Consider the following 21,077-nt stretch of genomic DNA (forward strand, 5'->3'; position numbering starts at 1 on the left):
TGACTCAGCAGTGTGCAGGGGCTCCACGGGGGCGTCACACGGCTCTGAATTTTAAATCTACAGCAACACCGACAGGTTTGTTTGCTGTTATTTTTAGACTCTGTTGATAAAGCGTGCAGCTCCGAGAGACTATTTTTAACCTCGGCAGCCTGTCAGCGACCTTCATTGAGGACATAGCCTCCATTGAGAAATGACAGCTGACTTTGTTGTTTAGAGACGAGACACACAGACAGACACACAGACAGACAGTGGCACTGCAATGCTAAATAGTATATTGTAAAGGAATGTTTCTTTTTTTTTGTCTAAGGGTAGTATTTCTGAATATTTTCTGGTCACATAATAAATACATTTAAACAGTATCACTCCGGTGGAGAGAATGGGGAGAGTGAGAGGGGGAGAGTGAGAGAGAATAGGGAGGGGGGAAGGAGGGAAGAGAGAGAGAGAGAGAGAGAGAGAGAGAGAGAGAGAGAGAGAGAGAGAGAGAGAGAGAGAGAGAGAGAGAGAGAGAGAGAGAGAGAGAGAGAGAGAGAATGGGGATTAGTTTTACATTGAAATATATTTGTGATATGATTAAATTAAATCTAGTCAATATAAATAGAGAACGAGAGCTAAAAAACACACATCAGTGTCAGGCAGTGATCTCTAATTGAAATAATAGAAATCCTTTTCTTACAACATATTCAAGCCCATATTGCTTTTGCATACTCGGAGGTATGTGATTGGTTGAAGGACAATGCAGGTTAATGTAACTTCCACGCTGATTGGCCACTCCAGGTAGAGAGTCGCCCTCCTAAGCCTGTGATTGGTCGCTGGTTCCGAGCGGGTCGTGCAGAAGTTTTTAAATTTTGAAACAGTTAAACGGCGTTGTGATTTGATTGTGAGCAGGCGGTCGGAGTTGCCGTGCTCTGAGCAGGGAGTTGAGATTTCAGACACAATTACTAATACTTAGTTAACTATTTAATCGACGTAGCCCCGCCAGTTAATTGTCACTGTAGTTTTCAAGTCGAGTTCGTTAGTATATTTTGAGGCGTTTAATAAATATACAAAAATGTCCGCCGGCGAACCACTGCAGGTAAGAAAAGCGTAAGGAGCGTGTTTTAATGTTTAATGAATGTCGGAACTCAAAATACTGTTCCCAATGTCAAATATGTTTTTGACATGATTAGAAATTCACACAGTAAAATTGCCCCCCCCCCCCCCCCCATCATTGAAATAATTATATAGGTAAAATTTTAGATTTTTATTTTTTAATAGGGAGCAATATTTTAAACCGAGTCTCCTGTATTTCATTTCCAGCATTTTCTTTTAAATAATAATTCAGGTTGTACGCTAACGCGTCGACTGTCGTTTACCTCAGAATTTTAATTTACCCGTAAGTTTTTATCTTTCATAGACCGTCTTTTATTTCCCGCGGTTGCGTAAGTATATTTAATAAATAAATAGATAAATAAAAAACTAATGAAAAAGGACTTTCCGCTTACATTCGTGGTGAATTCAACAGCTGCCGTAATTACGTGAAGTAACGTACCAGCTTCTGTCTGGCGGGGGACTTTGCTTATTTTAAGCGGCAGAGATTGAATCACTTTCTATCTCAGTAATAAAGTTCTGTCGGCATTATAATGTTTTTCATTTGTTGTAATATATACATTAGGCCTGGGAGTATCCTTTTAATAATAGTCGGATTATATTGAAGTTTTGGAAAGTATTCAAAACAGTAAACACATTACACTTTTCGTTGGGTGGGCGCACTGACCAGTTTTGCGCGTACATTACTGTATTGTAACGGTTTACACATTTCTGTTGTTGACCGACACCGTGTGGCGTTTGAATGTCGTTATATTTCATTTCAGAATTGGCACAGACGTAGTACAGTCTAAAAGTACTGTACGTTGAATTAAAAATAAATAAGTACACTCAGCAAATGCGACTGGCTGTTTTCCTCGGCAGGCGTTGTTTGAGAACAAGGCGATGCAGAAGGTGAAGAAGGATGGGAAGCGGCTCTCGGTGGAAAGGATCTATCAGAAGAAGACCCAGCTGGAGCACATCCTGCTCCGTCCCGACACCTACATCGGGTCAGTGGAGCAAGTGACACAGGTGAGCGTGACAACTGTCTGCCTGCCTCTGTGTGTGTGCCTGCCTGCCTCTGTGTGCCTGTCTCTGTCTGTCTGTGTGTGGCTGCCTGTCTCTGTCTCTGTGTGTGTGCCTGCCTGCTTCTATGTGCCTGTCTCTGTCTGTCTGTCTGTGTGTGCCTGCCTGCCTCTGTGTGTGTGCCTGCCTCTATGTGACTGTCTCTGTCTGTCTGTGTGTGCTTGCCTGCCTCTGTGTGTGTGCCTGCCTGCCTCTGTGCCTGTCTGTGTTTGTGCCTGCCTGCCTGCCTCTGTCTGTCTGCCTCTGTGTGTGTGCCTGCCTGCCTCTGTGCCTGTCTGTGTTTGTGCCTGCCTACCTGCCTCTGTCTGTCTGTCTCTGTGTGTGTGCCTGCCTGCCTCTGTGCCTGTCTGTGTTTGTGCCTGCCTGCCTGCCTCTGTCTGTCTGTGTCTCTGTCTGTGTGTGTGCCTGCCTGCCTGCCTGCCTCTGTGTGTCTGCCTCTGTGTGTGCCTGCCTCTGTGTGCCTGTCTCTGTCTGTCTGTGTGTGTGCCTGCCTGTCTCTGTCTGTCTGCCTGTGTCTGTCTGTCTGCCTGTCTCTGTCTGTCTGCCTGTCTCTGTGTGCCCGCCTGCCTCTGTGTGCCTGCCTGTGCCTGTCTTTGCCAGCATGTTACGAAACTGATTTCACACTGGGCAGGGATGGGAATGAGACTCTCGTTGCAGAGCAGTTCAATCCATGAGTCCATGAATCCATGAATCCAATCCAATGCTATGAGTTTGAGGCACACCTGAGCTTGTTACCTATACACACTGTAGCTAATCAAGCTGGTATTAAAACCTGGACTGAGTGACATTGCTGTGCAACACCTGTCTGCCTCCCTCTCTGTGTGTGCCTGCCTCCCTCTCTGTGTGTGCCTGCCTCCCTCTGTGTGTGTGCAGGGTGTTGGAAACTCTCATTTTCTTAAACGTTTAATCGTGTTAAATGTATTGAAGATGCATTGTTGTAGTGATGTATTTTAACAATGTAAAGGTGAAGCAAGTAAAAGATTATTTTTTTCGGTGCGGTGTTCCCTCTGTCCAGCAAATGTGGGTGTTTGATGAGGAGCTGGGCATGAACTGCAGAGACGTCACCTACGTTCCTGGCTTGTACAAAATCTTTGACGAAATCCTCGGTGAGTTTGCGAATTGTATTTGCAGTTCGTGGTGTTTAAGTTTGTTTTTCCTGGACTGGTGTGTTAAATGTTTCTTTCTTTTTTTGTTTTTTTTCTCAGTGAACGCCGCTGATAACAAGCAGAGGGATAAAACCATGTCCAGCATCAAAATCAACATCGACCCGTGAGTGTCCTGTTCACCCGCCGCTTCAGAAACTCCGAAGAAATATTGAAGAATGGAATAAATGAACCTGTAGACTAAGGCCACTGCGTGTTTGAAATGTTAACGAAAGACCGCTTGGCTAACCAATCCTCACTGAGCTTCTCTCACACAGCCCTTCCCTCCTGTAGGTGGTTCACAATGCATTTGGCTATAGTCTTGATTTGAACCCTGTGGTTACTGTACGGTTATTATTCTGTGATTATACAGACTCTGGTGTTTGTGGGTGGGTGTGTCGGTGTATGGGTGTATTTGTTTGTGTGTGTGTCAGTATCAGTGCGTGTGTGTGTCTGTCAGTATCAGTGTGTGTGTCAGTATCAGTGTCTGCACGTGTGTGTGGAGGTGTGCGGGTGTGTCTGTGCGTGGGGGTGTGCGGGTGTGTGTGTGTCAGTATCGGTGTGTGTGTGTGTGTCAGTATCAGTGTCTGCGCGTGTGTGTGGAGGTGTGCGGGTGTGTCTGTGCGTGGGGGTGTGCGGGGGTGTGTGTGTCAGTATCAGTGCGTGTGCGTGCGCACACTGGTTCACTGGTTTCCCCCTCCCTCTTTCCCTGTCCGCAGGGAGAACACCACCATCAGCGTGTGGAACAATGGGAAGGGAATCCCGGTGGTGGAGCACAAGGTTGAGAAGGTGTTTGTTCCTGCGCTCATCTTCGGACAGCTTTTAACATCCAGCAACTACGATGATGAGCAGAAGAAAGTCACTGGTGAGGGAGAGCCCCTGTTTGTTTGTTGCAATAGATGTGAGAAACAATATGCATGAAAAATATTTGGGTAGGGTTTAAATTGATTATGTGTGTTTCATCTGAGCTGACAGAATTAAACTGTAATGTGCCTGGTCTTCTTACTCGTAAGCGCTCTCCCTCTCCCTCTCCCAGGCGGGAGAAACGGTTACGGTGCCAAGCTGTGTAACATCTTCAGCACCAAGTTCACCGTGGAGACGGCCTGCCGGGAATTCAAGAAGACTTTCAAACAGGTGGGAACCCGCTGCTGCTTCTAAACAGAGGGTGCAGGGATGGGAAACGAAACGAGACTCCCCTTGCATCGCTTCCAAAAAACAATGCAATGGATCAATTATTATTTTATTATTATTATTTATTTCTTAGCCGACACCCTTATCCAGGTAGACTTACAATTGTTACAAGATATCACATTATTTTTACATACAATTACCCATTTATACAGTTGGGTTTTTACTGGAGCAATCTAGGCAAAGTACCTTGCTCAAGGGTACAGCAGCAGTGTCCTCCACCTGGGATTGAACCCACGACCCTCCGGTCAAGAGTCCAGAGCCCTGACCTCTACTCCACACTGCTGCCTGATTGCTTGTGTTGCAGAGCTGGTACGAGAACATGGCTCGAGTTGGGGAGTCGAAGATTCGCCCCTTCGAGGGCGAGGACTTCACCTGCATCACCTTCCAGCCCGACCTGCCCAAATTCAAGATGGAGACTCTGGACCGGGACATCGTGGCGCTCATGTCCAGGAGAGCCTACGACATCGCAGGAGTGTCCCAGGGGGTCAAAGTGTTCCTGAACGGGAAGAGGCTGCCTGTGAGTTACGAGCCTGCTGGTGTGTGTGTGTGTGTGTGTGAGTGTGAGTTTATTAAACCCTCAGATTGAAACTTGCAACCCGATCAGCTAGCGTCCCACTGAACCAAAAAAATAAGATTGCTGTATCACATCGATATTGGGGAGGGGAGGTCCTAACAGGTTCCGTGTGTTCTAGATTTCGGGGTTCCGCAGCTACGTGGACCTGTACTTGAAGGACAAGCTGGACGAGACAGGGTCCCCCCTGAAGGTGGTCCACGAGGCGGTGAGCGATCGCTGGGAGGTGTGCCTGACCATGAGCGAGAAGGGCTTTCAGCAAATCAGCTTCGTCAACAGCATCGCCACCACCAAGGTACTGCAGGCACTGCCCGGGCTGTCGCGATGCACGATGTGACGGTCCTGGCGGGCGGGCGGGCTTGTCCTGTACGATGTGTAGTCAGGTCATCGTGCTCGCTGTGACCCGCCGCCTCCTCCTCCTCTCTGACAGGGCGGGAGGCACGTGGACTATGTGGCCGACCAGATCGTCACGAAACTCATCGACGTGGTGAAGAGGAAAAACAAAGCTGGCGTGGTCGTCAAACCCTTTCAGGTACGGAGCAGAGGGGTGCACTGGGGGGGGGGTGCATTGGAGGGGGGGTGCACAGGGAGGGGTCCATTGGTGGGGGTGCACTGTGGGGGTAATAAGTGTTATCGCTGCATAGATATCACTGTGTATTGTCGATTTTAAACCCATTAAGGTGTCGTTGTCCTTATTGGAGGACAGGCTACCTGTCGTTTTTTTTTTTTTTTTTTGGAGCGTTTAACTGGCATCTACCTGTCTTAAGTTTTCTCTAACTAGGCTGTTACGATATAAGTCAAAATGTGACGTATCGAATCACTTAAATACAGCTTGTGTTCTGATTTTTATTTTTCAAAGAAAATGTAATTGGGTACTTAATGGGTAAAAAATAGAGCCTTACACTGCACACTAAACACCTACCACTGTAAATATCATCTACTGAAGACCAGCAATATAGATAGATCTATACATATACATCTGCATTTCTAAATAAACCGGGACAGTAAAGCTGGCAGACTGGCTGTGAGTTCCACCTTGCATCGGAGACTAGGAGGCTGCTCCCAGCACACGCAGGGCTGTTAGGACAAGGCTGTGCTCGGGCTCATGCTGGTAGTTTTTTTTTTTTTTCTCTCCCCTCCTGCCAGGTTAAGAACCACATGTGGGTGTTTGTGAACAGCCTGATTGAGAACCCGACCTTCGACTCCCAGACCAAGGAGAACATGACCCTGCAGCACAAGAGCTTCGGCTCCAGCTGTGCCATGAGCGACAAGTTCATCAAGGCGGTGAGGCAGGGGGCGAGGGAGGAGGCAGGGGGAGGGGCGAGGGAGCTGGCAGGGGGCGAGGGAGGGAGCTGGGAGGGTGGGAGGCAGGGAGGGAGCTTGGTCACCCAGCTAACCAAATAATAATAAACATACCAGTGCGTCTCGTGAGACCAGCATCGCGGGCAATGTCCTGCATCCTCCAGATTAGCATGTGCTGTTAAATAGGGCAGCCGTCTGCACCACACAGTAATATCAATTCATTTCACAGCTGAGTTCTCTATACTAGACTGTATTGAATTAGCTGGCTCTCAGATCCACAGCACAGAGTTCTCTGTACTACACTGATGTTGAAGTTTTAATATTTAATTTTCTCGTGTGCTCAGGCAAACGCGTGTGGCATCGTGGAGAGTGTGATGAACTGGGTGAGGTTCAAAGCTCAGTCACAGCTCAATAAGAAGTGTTCATCTGTGAAGCACACCAAAATCAAGGGGGTCCCCAAACTGGACGACGCCAACGACGCAGGTAGGGATCCCCGCCAGGGTTGGGGGGTCGATTCACGGTTTTCAATTCCTTTTTAAAATCAGATCCTCTGAAGGAAATTGTAATTCTGTAGGGTTTTATGTCTGTGATGTATCTACAGTACATTGTATACATTAGACGTGAAATATACAGTGCACCCCTTTTATAATGAGGGCACAAGACAAAAAACATGGTGGTGTTGCTATGGCTCCTGATTAGCTCCACCCCCTGATAACCAATTCAATAAATTTATATACAGTATATCATATTCTAATAGCGTATTTAATACTTTTGTATCAATTTGAATTTACTGAAATATATATATTTTTTTGCCATGCATTAACACTTTGATGTTTGAGCTGTCCATAGAGAAGTTTGCAGCCTGTGTTCTTTTTGATTTCTTATTATTTTTTTACACTTGATAAACCCCTGACACTTTGTTTCTGTGCAGGAGGGAAGAACTCCAGTGGCTGCACCCTCATCCTCACCGAGGGAGACTCGGCCAAGACCCTGGCTGTGTCCGGCCTCGGGGTGGTGGGGAGAGACCGCTACGGGGTGTTCCCTCTGCGGGGCAAGATGCTGAACGTGCGGGAGGCCACCCACAAGCAGGTGGGCCTGAAATCCACCAACCAACACTGTATTGAATTAGCTGGCTCTCAGATCCCCAGTACAGCACTGAGTTCTCTACACTAGACTATATTGAATTAGCTGGCTCTCAGATCCCCAGTACAGCACTGAGTTCTCTATACTAGACTGAATTGAATTAGCTGGCTCTCAGATCCTCAGTACAGCACTGAGTTCTCTGTACTAAACTATTTCATTAGCTTTTAACTTACACCAGCGTTAGCTGCATGAAACTTAACTCTTCCCTTTAGAATAATAATAATAATCATAATAATAATAATGTTATGAGTTTTATAGTTGTCTTTGTTGTGTAATGTTATATAATTCTCTGCAGATTATGGAAAACACTGAGATCAACAACATCATCAAGATCATGGGTCTGCAGTACAAGAAGAATTACGCTGAGCCGGACTCCCTGAAAACACTGCGCTATGGGAAGATCATGATCATGACAGATCAGGTGAGCAGCACAGACCAGGCTGCGGCCCCACGCGATGGAGAGACGCTGTCTCCAGACGAGGTGTATCACGGGGGTCCTCATGGGTTGTTCAAAGACACACGAGTTGGGGAGAATGTGTATTCATATTCAACTATAAAACACACTTCTGTTCATTCAAGTACTACTTGGTGAACTAGAATGAGCTGTATGCTTGTGTGTTTGCTCTTATCACGATATAAACGATATATATGAATCATGACACATTCTTCAAGCGGAATAATAATAATAATAATAATAATAGTAGTAGTAATAATAATCATAATCAATAATAATAATAAATAATCTCTCTCTCTGTCTCTCTCCTCACTCTCTCGCGCTCTCCTCTCTTTTTCTCTCTCTCTCCTCTCTCCGCTCTCACTCTCTCTCTCTCTCTCTCTCAGGATCAGGATGGCTCTCATATTAAGGGGCTGCTGATTAACTTCATCCATCATAACTGGCCGTCTCTGCTGCGCCACAACTTCCTGGAGGAGTTCATCACCCCCATCATCAAGGTGAGGAGGTGGGGACATTGGGACCGTCGGCGCTCACCTGGTTCCTAGTGTGACTGGTCAGATGGAAGGGGTCCATTGCTCTGTTCCAAATTACACCGATGCAGAGCAGGCGCTCAGGACAGTAATCCCTGAATTCAGCTTTCTCTTTACGAATATTGTACTCTGAAGAGGCAGGGCGGTCCAGTGGTTAAAGAAAAGGGCTTGTAACCAAGAGGTCCCCGGTTCAAATCCTGGCTCACTCACAGACTCGCTGTGTGACCCTTAGCAAGTCACTGAACCTCCTTGTGCTCCGTCTTTCGGTTGAGACGTTGTTTATGGCAGTATCTTCTAAACATTTACATGAGCCATTTAATCTTCTGATTTTTATTTATTATTATTATTATTATTATTATTATTATTATTTTTTTTTTTTTTGCAGGCTTCCAAACAAAAGCAGGAGATTCCGTTCTACAGCATCCCGGAGTTCGAGGAGTGGAAAACCCGCCAGGAGAGCACCAAAGCCTGGAAAATAAAGTACTACAAAGGTTTGTTGTGAACCCTGTGTGGTAGCGCGGCCAGCCAAGTAAGCAGCCCTTTCAATACGATTCAAGACTTCAGTGCAATGAACTGTGTCTGTGTTTGTCGCTTTGCACTTTGTGTAGCACTGTTAAAACTTTCACAGCACAATATCAAATCCAATTTTTATTTTTACAGCGCTTTTCATGGCTCAGCCATCTCAAGGCGCTTAACAGAAAACAACAGTAAAACTGCACTTCTATGTGAAGTGTAGTGCTTTTTGAAGGTGCAACATCAAGGCAGCTTCGAAATAACGTGTTGCATTGTCTTTAGATTCTCCTGCTCTGTGAGATAAAGACCTTCAATCTCTTCATTCATGTTCTTTACAGTATAACATATATACAAGCTGATAACACCCGCTGCACAAGTTACTGGCAGTCCCGGAACTTGAGTAGGGTGATAATCCGCTTGTACTATCATGATGATTTTTTTTTTATATGTATATAATGTATAGTTTTAAAAAGGAATCATTTAAATCAGTGAAGTGCATTTCCATCTGAAACACTGCAGTGTGGGATACAATGACACGTCAGATCGATATCGGTGTGTTTTTATTTAGTTAAAGATTATAATAGATTAATTTTAAATATATAAATATATATATATATATATATATATATATATGTGTGTGTGTGTGTGTATATTATAAATGCAGACCTCTTGTGTTAGTCCGAGACATCTGGCCATGTCTGTGTGTTTACATGCTGTGACCCTCCGTTATACTGCAGAGTCGATTATAGTGGGCTGCCGTTTCCTCACTAATGCCATTCCACCGGCACCTTCAAACTCCTTGTGAAGCAGAATTCAAATAGCAGGGTCCTGTAACCATGTCTCCCGACTACAGTATTATGAAGGGGTAGCGTGTGTTTAGACACGCACGAGCACGCGCGCACACACACACACACACGTTTCCCCTGACTCCCGGCTACCCTTCCTCTCCTGTCCTGTGCCCTGCAGGTCTGGGCACGAGCACATCTAAAGAGGCAAAGGAATACTTTGCTGACATGGAAAGGCATCGAATCGCCTTCAGATACGCCGGCCCTGAGGATGATGCTGCGATTGCCCTGGTGAGGATCTGCACTGAATCGGAGCCCTGAATCAGGGAAGCATTGTAAAGCACAGAGAGGTCTGGTAAAGCATTGTGAAGCACAGAGAGGGATGGTAAAGCATAGGGAAGCATTGTAAAGCACAGAGAGGTCTGGTAAAGCATAGGGAAGCATTGTAAAGCACAGAGAGGGATGGTAAAGCATAGGGAAGCATTGTAAAGCACAGAGAGGTCTGGTAAAGCATAGGGAAGCATTGTAAAGCACAGAGAGGTCTGGTAAAGCATAGGGAAGCATTGTAAAGCACAGAGAGGTCTGGTAAAGCACAGAGAGGTCTGGTAAAGAATATTTATAAAAATAAATAAAAATATGGTAAATGCATAGTGTAACCATGGGAAAAGCAAGGCGATAAATACTGTGCAAATGTCACTTTTTTCATAAGGGTGCCCCTGTGCTATTCTGAAGTGTGCGTGTTGGTTTGCTTTCGTTCAGGCCTTTAGCAAGAAGATGGTAGACGACAGGAAGGAGTGGCTGACCAACTTCATGGAAGGAAGGAGACAGAGAAGACTGCACGGGCTGCCGGAGGTGAGGAGAAACAAATCAAACAGGGACCCCCTGAACCGAGCCTGGCCGCATTCCAATTACAGCAGCATCGTTTGCTCAGATACAATTAATTACAATTAAGCTGCAGTAATTCAAATTATGATTACAACTCCGCTAAAGCAGCATACACAACTACACGCGGTAAGTGAGAGCCGAGGAGTTTACCTGCTCTCTCTGTTTCTCCGGCAGGATTTTCTGTACGGCCAGTCCACCAAACATCTGACCTACAACGACTTTATTAACAAGGAGCTGGTTCTGTTCTCCAACTCCGACAACGAGCGCTCCATCCCTTCAGTGGTGGACGGTAACAAAGCCTCATCGCTCTTGTATTTTTATTTTAGAATGCTTTTCACACCCCTATATTTCATTTATTATTTTAATTTATTTTTAATCTACCCCCCCCCCCCCCCCCTGGCCAGGATTGAAACCGGGCCAGAGGAAAGTTCTGTTCACCTGCTTCAAGAGAAATGACAAGCGGGAGGTGAAAGTGGCCCAGCTGGCTGGTTCTGTTGCCGAGATGTCTGCCTATCACCACGGCGAGGTACGCGGGCCTGTGATTCGAGGGTATCGAACCCCTGCCACGCTCCCACCAGGGATGCTGCATCTTGGTGGATGTTGCTTTTTGTATTTGTATGTTTTTTCATTGTGTTGGGTGGAAGTGAGATGTATTTCATCATTGCATTGTTTAGTGTTTTCAGTGCTAAGAGGAATGGAAATAAGGCTCCCATTTCTTAAGTGTGATCCATTCCTAGTTTTACTATAAGTTTAAGACACACCTGAGCTTGTTACCTGTACACACTCTAATCAAGCTCCTAGTAAAACCTGGAGTGGGTGACACTGCTATGCTTACTGCCATCTCTGCTTGGCTAGTTTCATTCGCAGGCTCGTTTCTCCCCCCCCTCAGGTGTCTCTCATGATGACCATCATTAACTTGGCTCAGAACTTCATTGGCAGCAACAACTTGAACCTGCTGCAGCCTGTGGGGCAGTTTGGCACGCGGCTGCACGGGGGCAAAGACGCGGCCAGCCCCCGATACATCTTCACCATGCTCAGGTCAGTCAGCCCAAAGCTCCATGTCTGCTGTTGTGTGGTGTATGTACAGTTCCTGACCCCTCTGCTCTGCTCCCCCAGCCCCCTGGCCAGGCTGCTTTTCCCTGCCGTCGATGACAATCTGCTGAAGAACACGTACGACGACAACCAGAAGGTGGAGCCGGAGTGGTACGTGCCCATCATCCCCACCGTGCTGCTCAACGGGGCAGAGGGCATCGGCACGGGCTGGGCATGCCGCATCCCCCACTTCGACGTGCGCGAGGTCATCAACAACATGAGGCGCATGCTAGAGGGGGAGGAGCCTCTGCCCATGGTGAGTCACCGCGGGCAGAGAGGGGTGAAACGAGGTACCGGCATTCGCACGTTACGTGTGTTAGTTTGGAGCGCACGCACACACACACCGTCCTGCATTGTAAACTTGGTGTAACGTGTGGTTTAATTGTATTTGTTGTATAGCCAAAAGCTTCCTAAAGGATTTACAAAGTGATTATTATTATTTATTTCTTAGCAGACGACCTTATCCAGGGCGACTTACAATTGTTACAGGATATCACATTATACATTGTAATAACTGTAATAAATTGAGTGATTTCCAGGGTCCTTAATGTTTGCTGGAACACAGGTAACGTGGAGCGCTGGGACCATTGGGTTTCCATCACCTGTCTCACAATAATTCTCTTTTTTTTTTTTTTTTTTTTTTTTTTAAATCTCTTTCTTTGTTTCAAAGCTCCCCAGCTACAAGACATTCAAGGGTACCGTGCAGGAGCTGGGCCCCAATCAATACCTCATCAGCGGAGAAATCTCTGTGCTGGACTCCACCAGCATTGAAATCTCAGAGCTGCCAGCCAAGACGTGGACTCAGGTGAGGAGCAAGCGAGAGTGTGGCACGCACACACACGGCCACGCACGCTGAACGGGTTCTCTCTACGGGGCTTCCAATACATAAAGCCAAAAACATAAATAAATAAAAACATGGCTGTTAAATAGTGGTTCAATCGTCAGCCTAATTACTTATGAATGCAATGTTTCTTTAACATTGTAATAATAATAAAAAATACTGTTTTAACAGAAGTCATTTCTATCTGAACTATGGTTGTTCATTACTGTGAACATGTTCTGTCCAAAGCAAAACATTTTGAATTAATCTCACAAATCCCGTCTAATTTAAACTAAATGTATCTTTTTATATACTATTGGCATATAATCCAAAAGAAGGTAATGGCTAGATTTAATATTGGCTTTCTTTTGAAATTATTATGCATAACATGAAAGGTATATGCTGTGTTATTGTCACTTTTTTTTAATTCCAAAAAAATGCCTCGACTCACCAGCGAAGCAACTCTACTCCTATTACATGGGGATTAGCCAACGCGAATGTAGAGGCTGAAAGTGCGTATCCTAGCATCTACCAATATACCTGTAAACAAAAGGAAAAATCCATGAAATCCATTGGGGGGGGGGGGGGGGGGGAGTAGTAATTGATCTGTGTGTTACTGCAGCAAGAATGCATGCAAAAGGAAACATGCAACCCTAAAGATATTGCATATTTCACGTGCGTGTTTCTGATAATGGGTGAACTCTGTTTTAAATTACAGTCGTGTGTGTAGACATCACACACTCAGCATAGCTCGGAAAAAAAACCACGGTTTAGTCTTTCTTGAATACGTTGCAAGTTAATACGCTGTGTGCCGGGTGAACCTTGTTGGAACTGCACAAGATCTCTTACAATAATAATAATATTAAGACATCCTACACAAGGCATTTTAATCAACACCTGTGGTTGTGATGGAGTGTTTGAAGTTGCTGCTTGCTTGTGTGTGTGTTCAGGGACGGAAATAAGACTCCAGTTGCATAGCAGGTTGATCCACTCCTGGTTTTACTATGAGTCTTATTTCCAAACTGCACACAATGTTGTTGTTGTTGTTGTTGTTAATAATAATAATGACACCCTACATAAAACCCTACACCTAGTTTTTACACTTGTCTGTGTGAGTTTAAAACTCGCCTGAGCTTGTTACCTAGACACACTGTGGCTAATCAAGCTGGTAGTAAAGCCTGGAATGGGTGACACTGCTATGCAACGGGAGTCTCCCTCCCTTCCCTGACCTGCCCCTCTTGTCTGTCTCGATGAAGACCTACAAGGAGCAGGTTCTAGAGCCCATGCTGAACGGCACAGAGAAGACCCAGCCCCTCATCACAGACTACAGAGAGTACCACACCGACACCACGGTCCGCTTCGTGGTCAAGATGGCAGAGGAGAAGCTGGCGGAGGCCGAGGCTGCCGGACTGCACAAGGTCTTCAAGCTGCAGACCCCTCTCACCTGCAACTCCATGGTACAAACTAATAGATACATCAAAATACGTGCATTCCCGAATCTATGTGTATGTGCATGCAAATCCTGCCTCTAATTCCCGCTGTCCCCCAGGTGATGTTTGACCACGTGGGCTGCATGAAGAAGTACGAGACGGTGCAGGACATCCTGAAGGAGTTCTTCGATCTGAGGGTGAAATACTACGACCTGCGCAAGGGCTGGCTGCTCGGCATGCTGGGAGCGGAGAACGCCAAGCTCACCAACCAGGCACGCTTCATACTGGAGAAGATCGAGGGCACCCTGGTCATTGGTGAGGAGGGGAGAGGAGAGGGGAGGAAGAGAGGGGGAGGGTGCACTGTGTGTATTATGTAAGAAGTTTAAGAACTGCTACCATTGAGCGTTTTGCATTTTATAGTGGAGGGAATTTTTTCGCCGTGTTATTTGAAGTTGCTGGATAAGTTTCTGAGCAGCTAGGTTTCGGTTGGGAGGTGGAGGGGTGCGTGCGGATTCTATTTATTTATTGTTACTAATGTGGGGTCAAAGAGTGAGGGAAGCTGAAATATCCCCCATGTGAAATTCCATCCCGCGTCTCTGCAGAGAACAAGCCGAAGAAGGAGCTGATCCGGATGCTGCAGGAAATGGGATACGACTCTGACCCGGTGAAGGCCTGGAAAGAGGCGCAGGAGAAGGTGGGACCCCCCTCACTCGCACACAGGCACACTCAATCTCACACACTCTCACACTCACTCTCACTCTCACTCACACACACACACACTCACTCACTCACTCACACACAGACACACACAGACTAATAGAGACTAATAAGAGAAATAAGACTGTCGTATTAAACTCCTAGTAAAACCAGGAACAGATCAAACTGCTTTGCAACAGGAGTCTCTTATTTCCATCCCTGGTTTATAAATACAAAAGAAAACTTTAGTAACCTTTTTGATTTGAAATTGTGGGTCAGATTAACACTTCAGAATGTCTGCCTGTCTGTTGCTCTGACCATCTCTCTCTCTCTCTCTCTCTCTCTCTCTCTCTCTCTCTCTCTCTCTCTCTCTCTCTCTCAGAGTGTTCAGGAGGAGGAGGGAGAGGAAGGAGACGAGCCCTTGGCCTCGGGGCCGGATTATAACTACCTTCTCAACATGCCCCTGTGGTACCTGACCAAGGAGAAGAAAGAGGAGCTGTGCAAACAGAGAGACGCCAAGGTGTGTGTGTCAGTGCGTGTGTTAGTGTGTGCATGGTAAAAACTCGCTCCGGGGTAGAGCAGGCTGCAGTACCCCACTGTATTGCTGTTGAACCCGTGTTCCTTTGTTGTCTCTGTGTAGATGACTGAGCTGAGCACCCTGAAGAGGAAGAGCCCCATGGACCTATGGAAAGAGGATCTGGCTGCATTCGTGGAGGAGCTGGAGGTACACTGTGCAAGAAAACACACTGAATGCATATTATACACACACACTCTGAATGCATATTATACACACACACTCTGAATGCATATTATATACACACACACTCTGAATGCATATTATACACACACACACACACTCTGAATGCATATTATACACACACACTGAATGCATATTATACACACACACACTGAATGCATATTATACACACACACTGAAATGCAATGTCTCTGTGTATCTCTGTGTGCGTGCCTGTCTCTGTGCGTGCCTGTCTCTGTGTGTGTGTGTGTGTGTGTGTGTGTGTGTGTCTCTGTGTGTGTCTCTGTGTCTCTGTCTGTGTGTGTCTCTGTCTGTGTGTGTCTCTGTCTGTGTGTGTGTATGTGCGTGTCTGTCTCTGTGTGTGTGTGTGTCTGTCTCTGTGTGTGTCTCTGTGTGCGTGCCTGTCTCTGTGTGTGTGCCTGTCTCTGTGTGCGTGTCTGTCTCTGTGTGCGTGTGTGTGTCTCTGTGTGTGTGTGTGTCTCTGTGTGTGCGTGTGTGAGCAGCGCGTGGAAGCGAAGGAGCGCGAGGAGGTTGCCGCTGGAATCAAGCCGCTGAAGGGGAAGGCGGGCAAGCCCAAAGCGGTGAAGCTGATCCAGCAGGAGACCATGCCCTCCCCCCAGGGCCGCAGGGTGGTGCCCCGGGTCACCACCGCCATGAAGGCAGACGCCTCCAAAAAAGTCAAGAAGAGGGTCAAGGTGAGTGTCCCGTCCCCCCCCTCCCCAATTCAGAGGGAGATTTGACAGAGCCCTGCCCCATTGGAGTTTGGAGGAATCAATGCATTCTGAACTTGTGCAATTGAATCCCAGCCCAATTCCATATAGATATAGATAGATATATAGAGAAGGAAATGAGACTTGTATTACATGGCAGTTTCACCCAAAATCTACAGTGGGAGTGCAGGTTTTGCAGGTATCCTGTGCAATGGTGGTGCAGGTTTTGCAGGTAGCCTGTGCAATGGGAGTGCAGGTTTTGCAGGTAGCCTGTGCAATGGGAGTGCAGGTTTTGCAGGTAGCCTGTGCAATGGGAGTGCAGGTTTTGCAGGTAGCCTGTGCAATGGGAGTGCAGGTTTTGCAGGTTGTCAGGTGTGCTTGCTTGCTTGTTTGTGTCAGGGGGAGGACGGGGTGGTGATGAAGATGGAGTTCGAGGAGTCTGGTGCCGGAGACAACCTTGCACAGAACTCACCAGAGAGGGGAGAGAGCCTGGCCACCAGACTGACCAAGAAGAGCCAGAAGGAGACGGGAGCGCAAGGAGGTAACTTTACAAGAGGATGCACATAAATCACTGAAAGGATCATCGTACTGAAATAATAATCTGTTTTTGGTTCAAGTTCTGAGGATTTTTTTGTTTTTATTGATATGGTGTTCTACAGACTTATTTTTGTTTTAGTGGTTTTGAAGTTAATTGATTTTTTTTTTTTTTATTGGTTTAGTTCTGAAGATTTCTAATTATTTATAAGCTTTTAAACTCCAAATAAAATGAGGAGTTGATCTAACTGGTATGCAGAGGGAGTCTTTCCAATCCTTTGTATATGATATTAAACAGACTGAAGAAACGATCCCTGTTTGTTTCTCAGGTGCGAAGGGTAAGAAGCAGATGACTCTGCCCTTCAAGCCGGTGAAGAAGGAGAAGAAGAACCCCTGGTCGGATTCCTCGGAGCCGGAGCCCAGCGACAGCGAGGCAGCTCCCAGGGAGAGAGTGCCGCGCCGAGCCACAGGTGAGGAGGGGAGGGGAGGATTGAAAACACAAAGCCAGCCCTTCCTGTACCAGGCAATTCAATAACAAGAAACGCATAGAAACATGCATATTATTATTATTATTATTATTATTATTATTATTATTATTATTATTATTATTATTCATGGTAATGTAATATATGCTTTGAGGAAGTTCTATTCAAAAATAAGAACCTCTAGAAACATGCATTTTGTTATATACAGGAATCTAATATTGTAAAGCCATAAGTATTTGCGACCACACCCAGAAATGTTGGCGACTTGTTGCAATATCCAAAGTATGTATTGAGTGGAATCTGATATTCATGCTAAGTATGTTAGCGTTTTCTTTTGGTTTTTTTTCCCCCATACCCAAAAGACGCATAACAAAAGGCTTGCAAATACACTTTACACTGTTTGCACAAAAGCCTTCAAATACAACTAAAAACATGCATATTGTCTAATAATGTGCTGTGAGATCTTTATTATTTATCAGCATGTGTACTTAAAATGCTGATCTTAACTAGTGACTAGGTCAACAAATCCGGTCTTGAGCCCAGAAATTAAACCAGTGTTGCAGCCTTGCAACAATTTGAAAAATGTGTTTTTTTTTAAAAATATATATATATAATGCATTTTTCTCCTCTTGCTCTCTCTCTCGCTCAGCCACCAAGGTGAAACGCACCATCGACTCCAGCAGTGAGGATGATTTTGAGGGCTGGGGTAAAGCCAAGAGCAGCAGGAAGGATGATGAATCCGATCATGAAGAGGTCTGCCCTGCCCCTGAATCCGATACTGCTCCCCAGGCTCCCGAGCCCAAGTGAGTCGCAGTTTAATTCTTTAATTATTCATCTGCTCAACCAGGAAAGAAATATCCATTGCAGGGATGGAAATAAGACTCCTGTTGCAGAGCAGTGTCACCCCCTCCAGGTTTTACTATGAGCTTGATTAGCCGCAGTGTATAGCTAACAAGTTCAGGTGTGTCTTATTAAACACCCAGTAAAACCAGGAATGGATCGCAGTGCTATGCAATGGGGGTCTTATTTCCATTGACACAGGAGCCTTGCATCCGTTTCATTTCTTGCAGGAAGAAGCAGAAATCTCATAAACCTCCGAAAGAGAAGGCTTTGAAGGAGGTGGTTGCCCCCAAGTCTGAGGGCATGGACCTGACCTGTAAGTGAGGTTTGGAAAGCGTGTGAAAGCGTGCTGTCTGCTAAGCAAGCCAGTCTGTTAGCCTGTGGCACTGTCTGCCTGCCTTTGTGTTTTGGCACGCCTGTATATTGATGGACTGTCTTGTGTTATGCTGAGCTGTGCTGTGTGCTTGAGCCTGTATATTCACTGTGTTGCGCTCTGTGTGTGTGTGAGAGCCTGTATATTCACAATGTGCTCTGCAGCTCAGGACAGTGAGGAGGGGGAGGCGGTGCAGAGTAAGCAGTCGGCCCCCCCAGCAAAGCCGGTGGCACAGAAAGAGAAAGCTGCTGGAAAGAAGACCCTCGGAAAGAAGCCCTCCTCCAGCACCACCGTCAAGAAGAAGGGCTCCGGTGAGAGAGGAGACAGCCTCTTAGTTTAACTTGAGTTTATTTTATTATAATTCGCTCTCGCTCTCGCTATCGCTCTCTCTCGCTATCGCTCTCTCTCGCTCTCTCTCTCTCTCTCTCTCTCTCACAATGTATTTGTGTGCGTGCTGTAGCCATGGAAATATCCGAAATCCATTAACATTAGTCAATGGGATTGATTCCTGTTGTTAATAACCGAAAGTTCTTTATTAGGGTTGTTAATAACCAGCATCTACTGTAGTATCATCTATTTTTTTCCTCTCCCTCCCCCAATGCATTTCCCCTTCCTTGTAGATGACAAGCAGCCTTCCATCCTAGACGCTCTCACTAAACCCAAGGCTCCCGCTCCCAAAACTAGCAGAAGCACGGCCGCGGCGGGACCCTCCAGCAGCTCGGACTCTGAGCCCAAACCCAGCAAGGTGACCAGCACTGCGGTCAAGAAACACAAAGCAGCACGCAAGAGGGAGAGCTCCGGGTCCGAGGAGTCCGGCTGCGACCTGATGTCTCGCATCAAAGGAAAGCCAGCTGCTAATAAGGTCAGTGGAGATGGAGGGCAGTGTCAGCTAGCAGGGCTGGATTCGTCGTGAGACTGTCTGTCTGTGATGTATCTTCAGGAGTTTCACACTGAATGGTAAATTAGCCCACGCGACACCGACCTGAGGGGAGCGAGACCCGAATAATCGGGTTGTGCAGGCTCTAAATCCCAATCTTGTATTTCAAGATATAGTGAGGAGAAAAGGTTTGGAGCAAATGTTTTAATGCGTGAATTAGCGGAAACACCTGGCTTCTACTTTCTATCTCCTTAAGCTGAGGGAACACGGAGCCTCTTTGTGGCTTGGAACTTCATTTCAGGAGACTGGGTTCAGGCCGCTGCAGGGGAGACTTGGGGTTTGATACAGCAAAGTTACCTTAAACTAGGTCTCCTGGAACCAGGGTTCAAGCTGCTGTGACTTCGTGTTCCCTTGGCTTTATGGAACGAGTGAGAGTTACGCTCAAGTAAAAATCATTATCCGAGTACTTGGAGAAATATTCAATTAAACTCAAGCAAGCGGCGACCAAAAAAATGCTTTCACAGTGATATGTGAAGGTGGAAGAAAGAAACTCTTCAGCTCTATCTGTTGATTATTTTGCAGTGTGTGTTTGTTTTTTAATACTATATAACCCCCCTCTGCAGAAAGCTAAGACGTGCGCTGATGACGAGAGTTTCAAACTGCAGTCTGGTTCGGAGAGCGACACCGTGGCTCCTCGCAGCAAGCCGGGCCGGGCCAAGAAAGTGGTCCAGTACCTTGCCTCTGCCTCGGACTCGGACTTCGGGTTTTAAAGAAGCTGTCAGTACTGGTACCAGTGCAGCACCCTTCAGTGTTCATTACCTTGTGAGAATCTCAAGTCCACCCTAGATCTGCACACACACAGCCGAGGGACTGTCCTTTCTACTGGAACAAGTTTACTGCCTTGTGATGAGTCGGCAATTGTTGTTGATTTCAGTAGCCTAAAACTTCATCAGGTTTGTTAAACATCCTGTTAACCAGATATGCTCACGTAATTATTTGATTCAAACTGCTTTGCAATGGAGCTCTTAAAATAAACCCTGGGATTGGGGGCTGCTTTGCAATTTTAATGCAAAAAAAAAAAAAAAAAAAAAGTTCATTTTTGGTGTAGTTTTCTACTTTTTCTGGCAAAGAAAAAGCCATTTACAAGGAAGTTAGGAATGTCAACACCGAAGGCTTATTGGTTCTGGTAGTGGTATTCCTGCCCCTTCCTTTCTTATAGTTGTAATTTTGATTTTATATATAAAATGACAATGCTGTAGATAAAAAATAAAACTTCCCAGTACCCAATCACGTCGTGTGGTAGGTCACATGATGCAATTGCAATGTGATAATTGGTTCCTCTTCCCTGCAGCACGGGGCTGTCTCTTCATCTATGAGGGTAGTGCTTTTAAATATCCTTCTAAACTGAAGCGTAAAATACAAGCAGGATCGATTATATTTAAATGGAATTTAAAAAAACGGTGTTAGCACTTATTTCAATGCTGTATGTTGTTCTAGAGTTGTGTGTTTGCAGAATGCACCTGCTGTTTCCTTTCGGTAAGCCAGTGAAGTCTCTCTCTCTCTCTCTCTCTCTCTCTCTCTCTCTCTCTCTCTCTCTCTCTCTCTCTCTCTCTCTCTCTCTCTCTCTGATGTACATATTTGCTGGACATTTCTATTTTTCAGCATTTTTTATAATAAACTTTTTTCGTGGTTGTTTTTTACATTGATGGTATTAAAATAAAAACTATTTTAAAAACTGAACTGGTGTCTCTGTGTGTGTGGGGGGGGGGGGGGGGGGGGGGGGGGGGGCGCGGATTTGG

General features: G+C 46.0%; 1 protein-coding gene across 1 annotated transcript; it reads left to right on the forward strand.

Moving 5' to 3' along the window:
- The first annotated feature begins 840 nt into the window (after positions 1-840).
- LOC117433294 (DNA topoisomerase 2-alpha-like) lies at positions 841-20,986 on the forward strand. The gene is made up of 35 exons (XM_059006651.1): positions 841-1,072; positions 1,948-2,094; positions 3,164-3,254; positions 3,354-3,417; positions 4,010-4,155; positions 4,327-4,424; positions 4,786-4,998; positions 5,174-5,347; positions 5,483-5,584; positions 6,199-6,336; positions 6,699-6,837; positions 7,286-7,443; positions 7,793-7,918; positions 8,338-8,448; positions 8,867-8,972; positions 9,961-10,070; positions 10,539-10,631; positions 10,839-10,953; positions 11,069-11,190; positions 11,554-11,702; positions 11,781-12,012; positions 12,427-12,561; positions 13,833-14,033; positions 14,126-14,321; positions 14,609-14,700; positions 15,085-15,222; positions 15,343-15,426; positions 15,963-16,154; positions 16,569-16,710; positions 17,033-17,173; positions 17,838-17,991; positions 18,259-18,344; positions 18,566-18,712; positions 19,022-19,263; positions 19,902-20,986. Exons 1-35 carry the CDS (start codon positions 1,049-1,051, stop codon positions 20,046-20,048), a joined length of 4,755 nt encoding a protein of 1,584 aa, XP_058862634.1. The 5' UTR covers positions 841-1,048; the 3' UTR covers positions 20,049-20,986.
- The last annotated feature ends 91 nt before the right edge of the window (positions 20,987-21,077 follow it).

Source organism: Acipenser ruthenus, chromosome 33 (assembly GCF_902713425.1).
Source record: "Acipenser ruthenus chromosome 33, fAciRut3.2 maternal haplotype, whole genome shotgun sequence".
Lineage (NCBI taxonomy): Eukaryota > Metazoa > Chordata > Actinopteri > Acipenseriformes > Acipenseridae > Acipenser > Acipenser ruthenus.